The following is a 15,212-nucleotide window of genomic DNA, read 5'->3' as shown; positions in this document are numbered from 1 at the left end:
TGTGTGTGTGTGTGTGGGTGTGTGTGTGTGTTCTATTAAAATGCCTTTCCCCAAGTTTTCTTTGATATACTTGAAGTTAACGAGCAAAGCAGAAACTGTAAATTTTCCCAGTAAGCATGATGACTGCAGATGGTTTCCATTCCAAACTGTTAAACTAGTCACAGAAAGCTTTGGAAAATTTCATGTACTAATCAGTTTGTTATTATGATTTGTTAAGTTCCAAAATACGAGTCTCAAGGTCTGCATCACTCACTCTACTAACCTCACTAGCTATCTCGGAAGCTCTTTTGGCATGCTGAATTCCAAGGGTGTCAGTGCCAACTTGCATTCCCTTCCCTTTAATTTTTGACTCCAGATCTTTCTTGTATTCTTTCTGTAAAAAAGCAACATTTTACAACATTCAGACACTCAGGGGACAAACATACATCTGTATTCAATGATACCAAAAATGGCTAAACATATTTTTTTAAAAAAGAAAACATAGCTTACTTTGTACTACGAATGACCACCTAGAAGTAAATTTTCTGAACTGCTTAGAACTATATTCACTATTCTCACTGAAGAAGAGTATATACACTCTGAAGATTTTTATTATAAAAAGGCAGTTGCCAGGTGAGAATCTTCACTGACAATTGTCTTGAGGCCTGAAGGATAGAGAGGCAAGTTTAAATGAGTTGATATTTTAGAAAGAAGACTGATTTTGAGGTCAGAGCACTCTTGGCTGTGTGTGTGACGTTGGGAATGTTTCTTCACATTTCTGGTTTACTCATCTGCAAATGGGGATAATAATTCCTCCGTGCAGGATCACCGTGAGGGTCAGTGAGACAGCAGGTAGCCTAGTGCCCAGCACAGAGCGGGTTCTCCGTAACTGATAGCTTTTTCTGGTCTTTCACTCTTATACCCACACGCTAAGACCTGGGTTTTTTGCTGCTCCTGCTACCGTGTTGCCATTCAACTTTCACTGGCTGAACTCTGCCATTGAGAGTTTAAAACAACTTTTCCAAGTATTATTGACAAGTGATTTACAAGATCTGACTCTGAATGTCACTGGATATGTCACCACAACAGAAGAATTTGTAGAAAATTACTAACGCAGGTAAGTGTAATGACAATATTAGCCAAAGACATCGTGGCAGAGAGCTGCTGTTTCTGCCCGAACAGCATCTATCCCTCCCTCTCCTGGCAAAAAGTTCTACAATTTTCTCTTGAGGAATTACCTCTAACCCCTCTCAATCCATAAACTTTGGGTGGGTTGATTTCCTACTACCCACATATACTTTTAATTCCACTAAAATGCTTTTAATGTTTCCTTTAATTTATGTAAAGAACACTAGCCAAAGATGAACGTAAATCTTTAAAACCACATATCAATTTAGAATATTTTATATTTAAAACATCATTAAACTACCTAGAAAGTTAACTGACTCCTGACTCCAGACTTGATTGGGTCAAGTATGGGCACAGGACAGAAGGTGACCCAATGAGATTCAATCCTTAGACCTTAATCCTATTTTAAAGAAACAGATGCTCACTTCCTACTGGGATTAGTGGCCACAGATATGAGTTATCCTGTCGTGAAGAGGGGCCATCACATAGAAGCAGCCTCTCACAAATGAAGCAACAGCGAAGATAACAGAACTGAGGGATGAAGGAAGAGAGACATCATTCGAATTCCAACCTGAAGGAAACCTGGTCTTCGGATTTCTCTGTTCTTAAACCAAAACAAAGTTTCTTTGTTGCTTAACCCAGTTTGAGTTGGGTTTCTATCATTTGCAACCTAATAGGGTCACCACCATCATCACCACCACCACCATCATCGCCGCTGTTTATTAACATATGGGGATCAAGCTTTAAATTTTTTCACTGCTAAAGTCAGCTAGATTCTCCTCAAAACACAGTGCCATTATTTACTATTAAAGTAATAACATAACACAAGGATTAAAGGACTTAAAGCACTTCAAAGGCACTTCATTCTTATAAACTTCATGTAAAGTAAGTAACGGCCACTATCATTTTATACAGAGGTTTAAGTGGACTCGGTAGCTAGGCAAGGACTAGGACAGTCATTTTGTTTATGGGCAGGAGAGCATGGGAACTTTTAAACTACAGTTATTGACAGACCATGATAACACACCTTCCTAATATGCCTTTCACTTGTTTAAAAGATGAAGTTAAACCTTATTAAATTATTTTGGTTAATTATATAGAATTTTCTCTAAAATGAGGAAATGGTCATTTGTCTCACACCACATAGACAGGAGATGGTGGGCATCATTTTTTTTTAATTCATTGATTGGGAAAAGACTATTAGGTCATAGCCGCTTATAATCATCTTACACATAAAAGCTGTGGAACATTTATACTGTATACAGTTGACCCTTAAACAACAAGAGGATTAATCCACCTGTTACTTATCATCGGCTCTCCACATCCAAGGTTCCTCGGCACCCACAGATGCAGCCAACCACGGACTGTGGAGTACTGTAGAATTTACAACTGAAAAATGTATATAAGGGGACCTGCACTGTTCAAACCCATGTTGTTCAAGGGTCAACTGTAAAATCTCTGAGAAAGATTTACAGACAAGGAAATCAGCTGAAAATTCATACATTCTCAATTGTTAAATAAATGTACTCACCTCACTAGCCATTTCAGATGCACGTTTTGCTCTCTGAATATCAAGTACTTCTGAATTAAGTTCCATTCCTTTCCCTTTTATTTCATTTTCCAAATCTTTTTTATATTCCTTCTATGAGACAAGAATATTACTGCTTGAAATTTATTAGGAAACTCTAATTTATATATTGTTTTACATGTTTTCCAGAGACCACAGAAAGAAAATATTTCTAGAAAGGAATGAACCAGATTTCTGAGCATTCATGCTCTTTATTACCTACAGATACTTCATTTTCTTTTTTAATCATGTTTGAGTGGCTTCCAATATTATCAGTCTTTTTTCTTTCATCCTTTCCTCTCATATATTTTGGTACCATATTGCTGCCATATTTTAAAAAGACATCTTCCCTTTAAACGGTGAGGAAGATCTTAGGAATGCATGTTTCTTACTAATTATTTGAAGTATGTCTTTGAAAGCTGTCTATAAAATATGAATCATCAAAAGAACATAATTGGAAAAGAATGAAAAGTTACAAAATCAAAAGGACTGATATGGCCAAAATTTTTTTTAAGTTTCCGTTTTATTCAAAGATTTGTAAAACCAAATAATTTCCTACAGATTGATAATATATAGTCTGAATTTCGCCCATTTTAATATATTTTAAGTAGATCCAAATGTCTTTACTAATCCTTATATATAACATGGGTTTTTTTGTGTGTGCTAATGAATTTGTTGTCTTCTTACTAATTGAATTATGAAAACAATATATATCTTAATCCAATTCAACTAAGCTGCCTTTATGACTAACTTGTCAGATGAAAGATGAGACTTCCTTTAATGATAAGAAATCATGTTCTAGTTAATTCTAGGATTCATTTGATGTTATTTTCTCTTTGTCCAGTTTAATTAAATTAGCCGGTACTCTGCTTAACTAATAGCCTACAAGACATTGTAATGACCTGCATGTAATTTTGGAAAGAGCTCTGGAGTCAAATGACCTGGATGAAAGTCAGAGTTCTTTCACTTATTTGGTCATGTGACCTTCAAGAGAACTTTAAGTAACTGAGCCTTGATTTCCACACGAACAAAATGAAAATAAAAGTACTTGTTCTACCAGTGTCAAGGACAATTGATGAAATCAAATGAAATGAAGTATAAAATGATACTTTGAATACTTTAAATGGCAACAGAAATGCAAAGACCATAAAGTAAAGAATGAGAAGACAATTTAAAGCTAAATGCTCATACTTTCAAAGGGAAGTCACAATTTCATTAAGTCACTGAGTCTCTTTCTAAAATTAGACATCACTATAACTTAATTAAAAGATTTTTAATCATCGTCTCTAGGCTTTTTTCCTACACTGATGCATACATTCTGAATCAGTAAGTCTAAAATAAGATTCATTCAAAAAGAAAAAAGAAGAGAATGGCGATGGCATGTATATTAAAGTCATTTTTTTTTTGGCCACGCCATGCGGGATCTTAGCTCCCTGACTAGGGATCGAACCCAGGCCGCCTGCAATGGAAGTACGGAGTCCTAACCATTGGACCACCAGGGAATTCTTAAGTCATTTATGATTCTCAAAATAGATCTCACATTGGCATTTGTATGTAAATAAGAAAAAGATTCCCCTTTAAAAAATTCATATAAATAGTGCATATTTTTTAAATGGAAGACAGTAATATCAGGAAGCTGCCACATGATCACCCTTCAACTTCAAAAGCTTTTATAGGATCTAGAAGTGAGAAGAGGTAGGGTAGCAAGGACTCTCTTCCATAAATTATATGCCTATTTCAGCCCAGCATATATTACAACAGTGAATCACATTAAATTTCTAAAAGCAGTTAAATGGTAAAGGCCAGTTGGCATTTGCTTATTTAAAAAGTTCATGATGATTCATGTCTGTATGGGTAATTATACTCCAATTTATTTCACTGGTTTAAGACATTTCTTTCAGGAATAGTTTCTTCAGTTCAAAATTCCGGATGAAATGGAGTTCTCTAACGCTTTCTCTTAATGTAAAGAGAATCTATTTAAACAGGGAATTGAAAGAGCTCCAAGTTACTTAGCAACCATTTAAAAAAAAAGGAAACAAAAACAAAACTTTTAAGCTGTGAACATGATATTTTTAATTGTTAGATTTGAGGGCCTTAATGTTCAACAAATATAATACGCCGTGAGCCAAAATGTACCACTAAGTTTGGGGGTTGGGAGGAAGTCCTGCTGAGTATAAAATGAAAAATGGACATGAATTCCTATGTTCTATATGCTAAACATATTATTTTTCCCTACTTAGAACAAAAACCACTTATAAATGTACCATTTATCCAGACTGTCACACATAAGCACCTCATTTCTGATATCAAGTGTCATGAGAATGCTGCAGGGAAGTTACAGGAAAAAATGGTTCTAATATGTGTTTTTACAATAACTAAATTTGAGTGAATCAAGCTAGCCTCATCCATATTGAAAATATTTTTTTGAAAAACTAACTGCTATAAAGCTGTAAAACTACTTATAGAGCTTCTAAGCTACAACCCAAACACAAAATCAAACTATTTTTCAAGTTTTTCCAGGAACTCTGGGTAATTTCTTCCCTTATCTTTAAATGGAAATGTTAACACTTACCTGTTTTTATTGAAAATGGAAAACTCTATTAGTAAAGCTCAAAGTGAGGGAAAGAGTAATGGATGAATAACTCAAACACTGAATTAGAGAATTAGTAGAGAATTGTTTAGTACCTATTTCCTGGGTTATCTCTTTAAATGTCTTTTGTAGATTTGTATAGCAATAGTAGGATCATACCTCCTTCAGAAGGCTGGTGATGTACTTTACATGTAAAAACTCTGGAGTCTTGTCTAAATCCATCGATGACCTTCCTTTGATCTCCTTCTCAAAATCCTCTCTGTAAACTTTCTGTTAGATAAGACCATATGATTTTTAATTTAGAAAATATTAGTGACTGTTGAAAAGATAATAGAACAAGGGTTCCCGGAACAAAACTGATGTTTTTCATATATAATTCTACCACCTCTGAGTTTTATTTACAGGAAAATAACTCCAACTTTATCATAAATTTTAGAATTCTACCAAACAAAAGCGGGCTCTTCAAGTACACCGGCTCCCTCTAGGAAAGCATTCTGAGAGGGGCTACTTAACATCTCAGACTCTGTTATTGTTTGACATCAGCCCGTTTCAGGAGGAGAACCAATACAGCTGGCTGTTTGACTGGATCACCTGATTGGTTCGCCCAAAAGATAGTGGATCCACCCACTGGAAGAAGATCTAGAGGCACGGAAATCCACTCAAACCAAAGTAGAATGAACGTTCATGTCCCCATCATCCCCCTCAACTGTTAGTCTTACGTGAATTCAAGGAAGACCATTTCTGGGAATTCCCTGGTGGTTCAATGGTTAAGACTTGGCACTTTCACGGCCGAGGGCTGGGGGGTGGGGGCGGTTGGTGGGGGTCAATCCTTGATCCGGGAACTAAGACCCCGCAAGCAAGCCGCGTGGCACGGCCAAGAAAAAAGAAAGGACCATTTCTAAAATGTAATGGAGGCTGGAGGAGATTTTCCTTTAATGATTTTGGCATTGAGAATATTTCTCTACCATCTATGGAGTTGATATGAATCAAGTTACACTGTGAGGAGAATCTTATCTGGAACCTGATAAACTGTTCTTTGGGTAAGAGTTCACGACAAGAAATGAAAGAAGATTGCGGAGGGCCTAAATCCATATCCCCATCTGCCCTTTTGACATTGCCACCCTTTGGTTATTAGGCTCTAAATTCTACATTTGAGCTAGGCGTTTGGAAATCAATGGAAACCCAGGATTCATGACTATAAAAAGTCTCCCTAAGTAACAAAATGTCCATCCATGTGAAATATTTATCAGACAAACAAGGGTCCAGATTTTACCAGCTAAATATTTTATTCAAATTGCAACACAAAGATCATACAAATAAATTCTGCATGAATTTATTCCTATTAATGCAAAATGAAAAGCTATTTCCAGGATCATTATGTACTTATTACAGGGATAGGTAATTGTACACAGAAATTCTCCAAACTGTGAGGCAGGATGAGAGAATATGCTGTCCCCTCCCCTACATTTGAGTTACACATGGCCATTTACCATTTACCAATCCAGGAATAGCCATGAGAAATAGATGTTCTTTAAAAACTAACAGAGCTAATTAAGAAGAAAACATCCTGAATTAAAGGAACTACAGACACACCAAAGAACAATGATGAGAAGTGGTCCTCTTTATGTGGAACTAACTGAGATCATAATTATAAAGCTGAAGCTAGGGCATTTTGAGGCCAAAAATGACTCTTAAAAATGAAATACAAATATATGCATATTTATTTATTTCATATTTTTCACTTCAAAAGGCCCTTCTCTGAAAAAAAAATTATTTGACAGAAGTAACTCACTAGGAAGATTGATGATGACTTGAACTCGCCAGTATATGACTAGAAAATAGAAAAAAACACTGAAGTATGCTTTTTGTAGGAGAGCTCTATTTGTGGAACAGAAGACAAAGAACTTCTCAAAGCCAGATTTAGAGATTTCTTCTAGAAAACACACTGGCTAAACCTACATCTGGCATTAGAAGAAAGTGAGAGAATCTTAATTATAGGCTATAACAAAAAATTAGTGGCTTTTCCTGAGTTCATACTTAGCTTTACCTGTGGGAGGCTCTTAAAGAAGCACATGGTCAAGCTTATCCCTTAGGAATAAAAACCATCTCTTGTATCTACTTCACTGGTCCTGCATTTAAAGACATCTTTCACATCAAACTTTGTCTAAGATTTTTAGATACATTATTTTTCTAGTATAAAAATTATCTGCCAATTTATAGAGAATAAATTATAGAGTATAAATCTTTATAGTATAAATGTGGTTCAAAGATATTTTCCATTGGAAGATTTCTTCCTCTTCAAGCCCTGATGAGCAGAAACATAATTGCTGAGCCTAAAAATCTAATAGCCAATGGCTATAATTTAAGGGAAAACATGTCTCAGCCTCTGCAAAGGATAATTCTCCCCTAGTGACAATACCAGAAATCAGAATAGCAAAAATTGAAAGCCAATATTAATGAAAGACCCACACAGTCCCCAACATAAGTTAATTCCACAGCATATAATAAATGTATAACTACAGTTAAACGTTAAAGCTGATTTACACCTAATGTCAGAAACAGCCAACCAGTGCAGTGTACTTTCTTCCGGACCCACTAAACTTTCTGAACCACTCTACTGGCTCCTCTCAATGATAAAACATCCAATTTGCATTAAACAGTTGATAACAAAACAAAGGGACCCACCTCACTCTGCATCTTCTGAGCCTCCTTTGAAGCTTGATATGATGGTGTCTCAACAAATTCAAGCATCGATTTCCCCTTATTTTTCTCATACTCTTCTTTGTACTTAACCTTCATTGAAAACAAGTATAAAAGGCACATAAAGCTCACAAGCCCTTACACAAATAGAGCAAAGTCAAATAAATACATGTGCAAAACCAATCACCCTATTTTCTAAAATCACATTCTTCTGGCCATTTAGGTTGGTGACTGGATTCTCTGTGGTTAATGATATACAGTGAAAGTAAACAGGTAATATATTAAAAATTTTAAGGGATAAAAATGATTTAGAACTAAATAATGTAGTTCTAGGACTTGTATAAGTATTTAGACAGCTGAGATATATAGATATGTATCATATATGTGGGGTTACATATGTATACACACATGTTACACACACAGGTATAGGTACATATAGAGAGAGAGAGACAAAGAGACAGAGAGGCTGAGACAGAGAAAAAAGGAGAGAGAAAAAAGAGAGAGAGAGAGAGAGATCCCCGTGATAACTTTGAATGCCTAGCAGTAAATCATGAACAAGAAGAAAAACATAGCTGTGATTCTCTCTTTCTGACAAAGGAAAGACAGTGTTCTTTGGGACTGCTGAATTTTTCCGTAGACACTGAGTAAAACACACACACAGAGCTTTTATGTGACTTCTTTCAGTTTCACTAAGCATTATTTAATAATATCATAACATGAATTATTTATTTCAGTTACAACCAATCCCCATCTTATTTCAGTTTATAAAACGATCGATATTTTCTATCTCCTAAAAACAAAAACTAGAATTATATTCTGTAAGCTGTCAGAGTGGTCGGCTTTTTTAGCAATATACCTTTTTAAATTAAATTCACAGAAAAATTTTGATCATGACTCATTTCATTCAGAAATGTATTTTCATTAAAATCCTTAGGTATAATAATTACTTATGAAATTGGTTAAGTTATATTATAATAATAATAATTTTAATGGTAATTAAATCCAAAAGAACCTTTTCAAAACTTAGAACTTTGTGGTGGCAGGAAATATAACAAATTTTTAAATTCCTATTTTTAGGAATACTTTTGTTTTAGAGAAGTATAATAGAATGATCGATGAGAGTGTGTGAAGTATAATAACACACTATGTTAGGATAAAATTTTGTGGGGAAAGCGAAATAAAAGTAAGAACACAAGAGAAGAACACATACATTTCCAAACCTTAAAGGAGAGTGGGTTTGTATATTTTTTAAATAAATGAAGGTGGATATCAAATCATTATGGAATTTATGTACCATGGGATCCATTTAAAAGAGTGATGTAAAATTTTATCTTAATAGATGCTGGAAATAACATTTTTTGCAACTATTGAAATTCAGAACCAAAAAAAAGTTATCAACTTTAATGTGTTCAAGAAAAAATATATTTTTAAAGATTTCTTTCAGAGAGTACATAGAATTTCATAGTCGAAAGAAACATTAACGTAGAATACACTGGTAAGATAGTTTTTCCTTTTTAATACACTTATAATTGAACTGAGAAATTATAATGAACTTTGTGCCTGGAAAATTACTTTTGCAGCTCAAAATGACAAATCAGTACACTATAAAATTGAAATTATGAGATATGATCATCATTTAATTAATTAACTCATATATTGTAAGTTTTAACTTGTGTATAGTAACTATGATATTATTAAATGCCTGCATATGAAACATGGTTCAAGCTTCCCCAGACCAATAAATATAGAGAGCGTAGTGTTTGAGATTTTTTTCACGACGCACATTCCTTCCAGCAGCTGCACATTCTCGGTCCAGGTGCCCGGCAGTGAGTGTTACAGGGTCTGGGTTGGGGAGGTCTCATACCTGACTCTGGAGCATGGCATTGCCTTTATGGTGCAGGTGTTCCACAGCGTCCGTGTCAAAATGATACATGCCTTTGTTTTCCTCAAAAAGCTTTCTATACTCTCGCTAAAATAGAGAACATGAAAATAAAGTCAGAATAAAAGAGGCCGATGAGAGCAACTAATGCTTAGGAATGCAAGCTGAAAAATGCAAGCCAACAAGAGCTGCAAAGCTACCACCAGGTTCCCATGGCTGGTTGTACAGATTTCTGACCCTGCGCTAAACCAACAATGCAAGACAGACCAGCTCTAGGTGGTCAATGTGAACAGCATCTAAAACACTCAAGAGAAGCAGAGGACAACTGGCTGTAAACACAATGTAAAAGATATTTGCGACACTGAGGAGTGACAACAGAAAACCCCTGACTTGTGTGAACAGGCAAAGTGGGCAAAATAAAGGCAACTTGTCCTGTCCTTATTCTAGAACAGAAATGTATTTAATTGCATCTACAAGAAGAGAAGGAAAGAAAAGAAGAAAGAACATAGGAACGGAAAGCTGGAGTCAGGAAAGAAAAAAAAGTTGTATACAACGGTTCAGCCCTGAGAAAGATTGGGGTTCATAAGGAAAATGAGAGGGTGAGAAATAATTTAACTAATTTTCCTAAAAGGAGAGGGTAGGAGGTGCCTGGAAGAGAAACTGAGGAATCTGGGTATGGTTGGTTGCATTTTTAAGGTGAAGAAACTGGATTAAGACATTATTTAGACATACAGACAAAAAGGTGAATTTGGGGTTTCCCTGGTGGCGCAGTGGTTAAGAATCCGCCTGCCAATGCAGGGTACACGGGTTCGAGCCCTGGTCTGGGAAGATCCCACATGCGGCAGAGCAACTAAGCCCATGCGCCACAACTACTGAGCCTGCACTCTAGAGCCCACGAGCCACAACTACTGAAACCGGCGCACCTAGAGCCCGTGCTCCTCAACAGAAGCCTCCGCAATGAGAAGCCTGCGCACCGCAATGAAGAGTGACCCCTGCTCGCTGCAACTAGAGAAAGCCCGTGCACAACGAAGCCCCAACACAGCCAAAAATAAATAAATAAAATAAATATATTTATTTAAAAAAAAAAAAAGGTGAATTTGGAAGAGACCAGAATGGATAAGGATGTCAAATTTGGCAAGTGTAGGACTCTAAATACAACAGGCAGCAATAAGACAAAAATTGCTTCCTGATTTTTATCATTGGAGATTGGACACTTAGTTATTTTGCCTTATTTGGAAGAGACTTTTAGAGGTAAATGGTAACTCTCAAAGACTCACATCTACAGAGACTTAAGCTAAAGTTTGTTGCTCCTAAGACAATGAGGATTTCAGTGAAAATGGCAGTTTTGTGTAGAGTGGAGGGAGAGGTAAGCAGCATTTGAAAGGGAGCAGGAAAGAGCTAGGACATTTGGGTCTTAGGAGATGTTCCAGTGATCTGAGAGTGAAGCAGGAAGAAGGCCCAGTGCCAGGGATGGAAAGGATGGAAGGTCCAAGTGGCCTACACATGAAAACTCCTTTCCCTGGGGACGCAGCAATGGTCCCCAGAGGCATTTTCAGCCAATTAGGGAACTAAGACATGTGTCTCCCAAAACTCTAACCAGAATACATTAGGGAGAATAGCACCCCCAGGAAGCTCATGAAAATGTTCACATAGTACATCTTGACGCAAGAGAACAAGTTCTAAATAAATTTTGGCTTCTCTACTAATTTTTTTAAAAAAAGATAATTTCAAAGAATAACAATATACTTAGAGATGTTATAATTTGATTACAAGTTATTTTATAACATATATTTATAAAATAGTTATGAACTGAATGTAACAAGCTAGGATATATTCCATTACTAAGTTAAAATCCAGAACTAATAAAGTCTGGGATAACAGGTATACACTGAGAAAAGGTCAAAAAATACTGTCCCTAACTCAATGATCTATTGTAGTTACAGAGAATTTCAGAAACTCCTATTTTAAAACCAAAACAAAACCACCCTATTTGAACTAAGATCTGCAAAAGAATTACCAATACATGCTTTTTCTTATATAATAGTCTCTGTTGCCTCCTAGTGGGAATTATACAGAGTAACACACAATATATATTTTTAATTTATGCAAAGTTATAAAAGAAACTGAAAGCTAATAGAGCTCTATTTTCCAAAGGAAAATGTTCTCTCAAAAATTTAATCAGTATGGCTGTACAAACTCATAAGGCACTAATTTTACTCTACACACTACAATTTTTAAAATTATGATTTATATCAAAGACATTCAGAGGTCTTTAAAAAAACAGCCATTTATAACAAACTGACAACTAATTCTGGCAGAATGTCTGTTTAAGCATTCCCTTACTCAATCTTTTAATAAAATTAAGTTGCCTTTATAAATCAACAAAATCCCAATTCTCTTTACATTAAAATTTAAAAGAAGGCAATTCTGATGTACAATAAATTCGAGCCAGTGTAACATCGTGCAACTTTAATAAGTAGACACTTCAGAGTAACACCTTTTTTGGCTCAAACTTTCTCTTCCATGAAGTAACCATTCAGTCACAATTCTATGACTGAACGGGAAAAAAATCTATAATCCAGGCAAAAGCAACCTGAATGAAGGTTTAAACTTTCTAAGTGGTATATAAAACAAGTGGAATATACAAATTTGGAGGGTTTTCTCTGTTGAAGAGAAAATAGAAACAATTACTATTATTGCTTTTCACCACTATTATAAAATAAAGGTCAATATTTTTTAAAAGAATTATTGCCTGTGAGTGGCATGCCTTTTTCCTAGCTACCAAATTTTTGAATTACCACTATGATATTTTTGTTGGCTTATTTACACATGAAACCTTGTGTCCTAAGGAAATTTAACCCAAATAGGGATGAGAAAGAGTCCCAGGTCAAATGCTACTGCAATGATCAAACTGCATGAGCAAAGACTAAACATGAAGAAAGCAGAGGCTCAGAGCACAGAAACATACTGATTTTTAGAAGCATACCTATGAGTCGTGGCAGAAAATGTATAACTGAAACAGAGCCACTCAAGGAATAGAGGCATGTGGGCAGAGGAGGAGGGGATAAGCATTGAAATGGCAGGACAGCATGAATTAAGCATCCAGGGACTGAGTCTAATTCTGTGCCTGACAGTCTCCCAACCTTCATCCCTGCTCAACAGACAGGAAAGAATAATGGACTGCTTTTCCTCCAGAGACCAGTGATAATTAATTAATTAATTAATCTCCGTGAATACAAATTATTTACACACAGATTACATTTCAAGAAGAAAAGAGGATTACAAAGTAATGAACGGAAGTTTCAATATATCAAAGCCAAGTGTAGACATTTTTAACCTGAACTGAAGCTGTTATCTCATTATTTAATGGTTTGGGAACCAGGTTTTGACTACAGATTTTTCTCATGCATGACCGTGGGTTCATCTCTTGAAGATGACTGTTTTTGCTTTTTCACATTCTTTGCCAACATATCAATACTTTGCCATCAAATCTGTGCCTGATTCAAAGCAGATATATGATAAATGTGGATAATTTTTGAGTAATTATTAAATAGGCATAGAAATAACTTGAGGTCAAATTAGAGTTCATCATCACCGTGGGCCATTCTGAGATGTAGGAAATACAGGCACAGGTGAGCTGGGGTCATCAGGAATGAGATCCAGTGAAGTCAGGGTTCAGATGCACTGCGTGCTGGAAACAGCATCTAAGAGCTGAGCTCTGATGGAATGGCCCACTTGGCAGTGGACACAGGTATTTTCATCAGGACATGAGGAAATCACCCTCTCCTCCTAGTTGCATTGAAGAAAACATCGAAACCTTCGTAAGAGTAAAAGTATAGCATCAACACAAACACCCTTGAAATTTATTTTTAGAGAAGATGTAATTTACACTAAGATAACTTTTATGCTACCTACTGAATACCAGACACTCTGCTCTGGCCTGTACAGAATAAAAGATCCCTGACTTAACAGCCTGACCTCCAAGTGGCTTCAATCTACTACAGACAAAGAAAGGGGAAGGAGAAAGACAGAAAGGACGCTGGTACAAACACCTGGAAGGGTGGCTGTTCAACAAGAAAGTTTGTATTCCAGAGATATTAAAGAGCTAGCTTTGTAAAGCGACAGCCTGGGTGGGATTTAAGCAAGACACTACTTCGCATTAAGTTAGTTACTGAGGGAGGAGTGAAGGCCTAAGGAAGCAGGTGTGCTCATGAGCACTGCAGACACATGGGCTCCAGAGAGTCACACACCTACAGTTGTCAACAAACGACCACTTACTCCGCTGAGCATTTTGCTGGCTTTCAAAGCATGGTTTAAAAACAAGTTTGGGAGATCTGAAACTGGATCATGCATATTTTGAATGTCTTTCTTGTAGTTCACCTATGAAAATAACATGGAACAATATACCATCTAGGAGAAGAAAATATTATGCTTTTGCATTATGGCCATTATTATTTTAAACACAACAAAGTATTATTTAATGGGAAATTGACAAATGAATTTACAAGGAGCCACTAGATGGTGCTCATTTACTACGGAATGAATAAAAGAAAACTACAGGGACTTGAAAAAATTTTGGTAACTCCTTTTGTTTATGTGATCAGAAAGGGTGAAGTTAACAGAATCAAGTAACTTTAAGAGAAATTCTGCTTTCAAAAAAATAAAGAAAATAGAAACTTTACTCTTTAGAAATTACCACCATCTTTCAATTGTATTTTGTGTCTATTTTAGAGCTTCTGGTGGTTTTCACCCTATTACTATATAGAATGTTTCTTTTCTCTTTAATCAGCTGCTTTGGAAACATAATAATATTAGTAACAATAATAATAAAATGTTAATAATAGAAAACATCAAGCACTTACTGTGTAAGTAAGTAAACAAGTAAAAACTTTTCTGTTTAAACACTTTATATGTATTAAGTAATCTCCACAATCCTAGTAGGTAAATACTTTAAATATCCCCATTTTACAGATGAGGAAACTGAGGCACAAAGATGAAAGCATAATATTAAGTGGTGGAGCAAGATTCAAATCCAGGCAATTGATTCTAAACCTTGAGCTTTCAGTACTGTGCTCTAGGTTCCTTTAAGTATATCCCAACTCTATTTGCTTTACGTTTGTACACACACAAAAATAATCAAATAAGAAAAATAAATCATTATGATATTCCCAAAGGTCCTAAAAGACAGAAACACCTATTTCAATTGCTGGTAACAAAAGCTGGCTAATGAACACAAATTACAATACCTTCTAAACATTAATGAAAATAAAATATACCAAGTCCCAAGGATATGAAAGGAGTTGAAAGGTTTAAATGCTTTAACAAAGCAACAGTTCAACAATAGTCAAACTTAATATTTAAAAAGGTAC

At 35.6% G+C, this 15,212-nt stretch overlaps 1 protein-coding gene across 11 annotated transcripts in view; it reads right to left on the bottom strand.

The window, feature by feature from the left end:
- NEBL (nebulette) overlaps nucleotides 1-15,212 on the bottom strand; it is a 357,059-nt gene that overhangs the window by 53,580 nt on the left and 288,267 nt on the right. For 7 of the 11 annotated variants that reach the window (XM_007189866.2, XM_007189863.3, XM_007189864.3 and 4 more), the window contains 6 exons: nucleotides 14,122-14,223; nucleotides 9,829-9,933; nucleotides 7,950-8,057; nucleotides 5,424-5,534; nucleotides 2,639-2,749; nucleotides 263-373 (listed from right to left, as the gene is read on the bottom strand). The exons of 2 other annotated variants lie outside the window; for them this stretch is intronic. In XM_007189866.2, the coding sequence (XP_007189928.2) occupies nucleotides 263-373; nucleotides 2,639-2,749; nucleotides 5,424-5,534; nucleotides 7,950-8,057; nucleotides 9,829-9,933; nucleotides 14,122-14,223 (648 nt within the window). The remainder of the gene's footprint in view (nucleotides 1-262; nucleotides 374-2,638; nucleotides 2,750-5,423; nucleotides 5,535-7,949; nucleotides 8,058-9,828; nucleotides 9,934-14,121; nucleotides 14,224-15,212) is intronic. 2 more of the 11 variants (XM_007189865.3, XM_007189867.3) reach the window with 1 other exon arrangement.

Source organism: Balaenoptera acutorostrata, chromosome 3 (genome assembly GCF_949987535.1).
Source record: "Balaenoptera acutorostrata chromosome 3, mBalAcu1.1, whole genome shotgun sequence".
Lineage (NCBI taxonomy): Eukaryota > Metazoa > Chordata > Mammalia > Artiodactyla > Balaenopteridae > Balaenoptera > Balaenoptera acutorostrata.
Note: the sequence above shows the minus strand (reverse complement) of the source record. Positions and strands in the feature narration are given on the sequence as shown.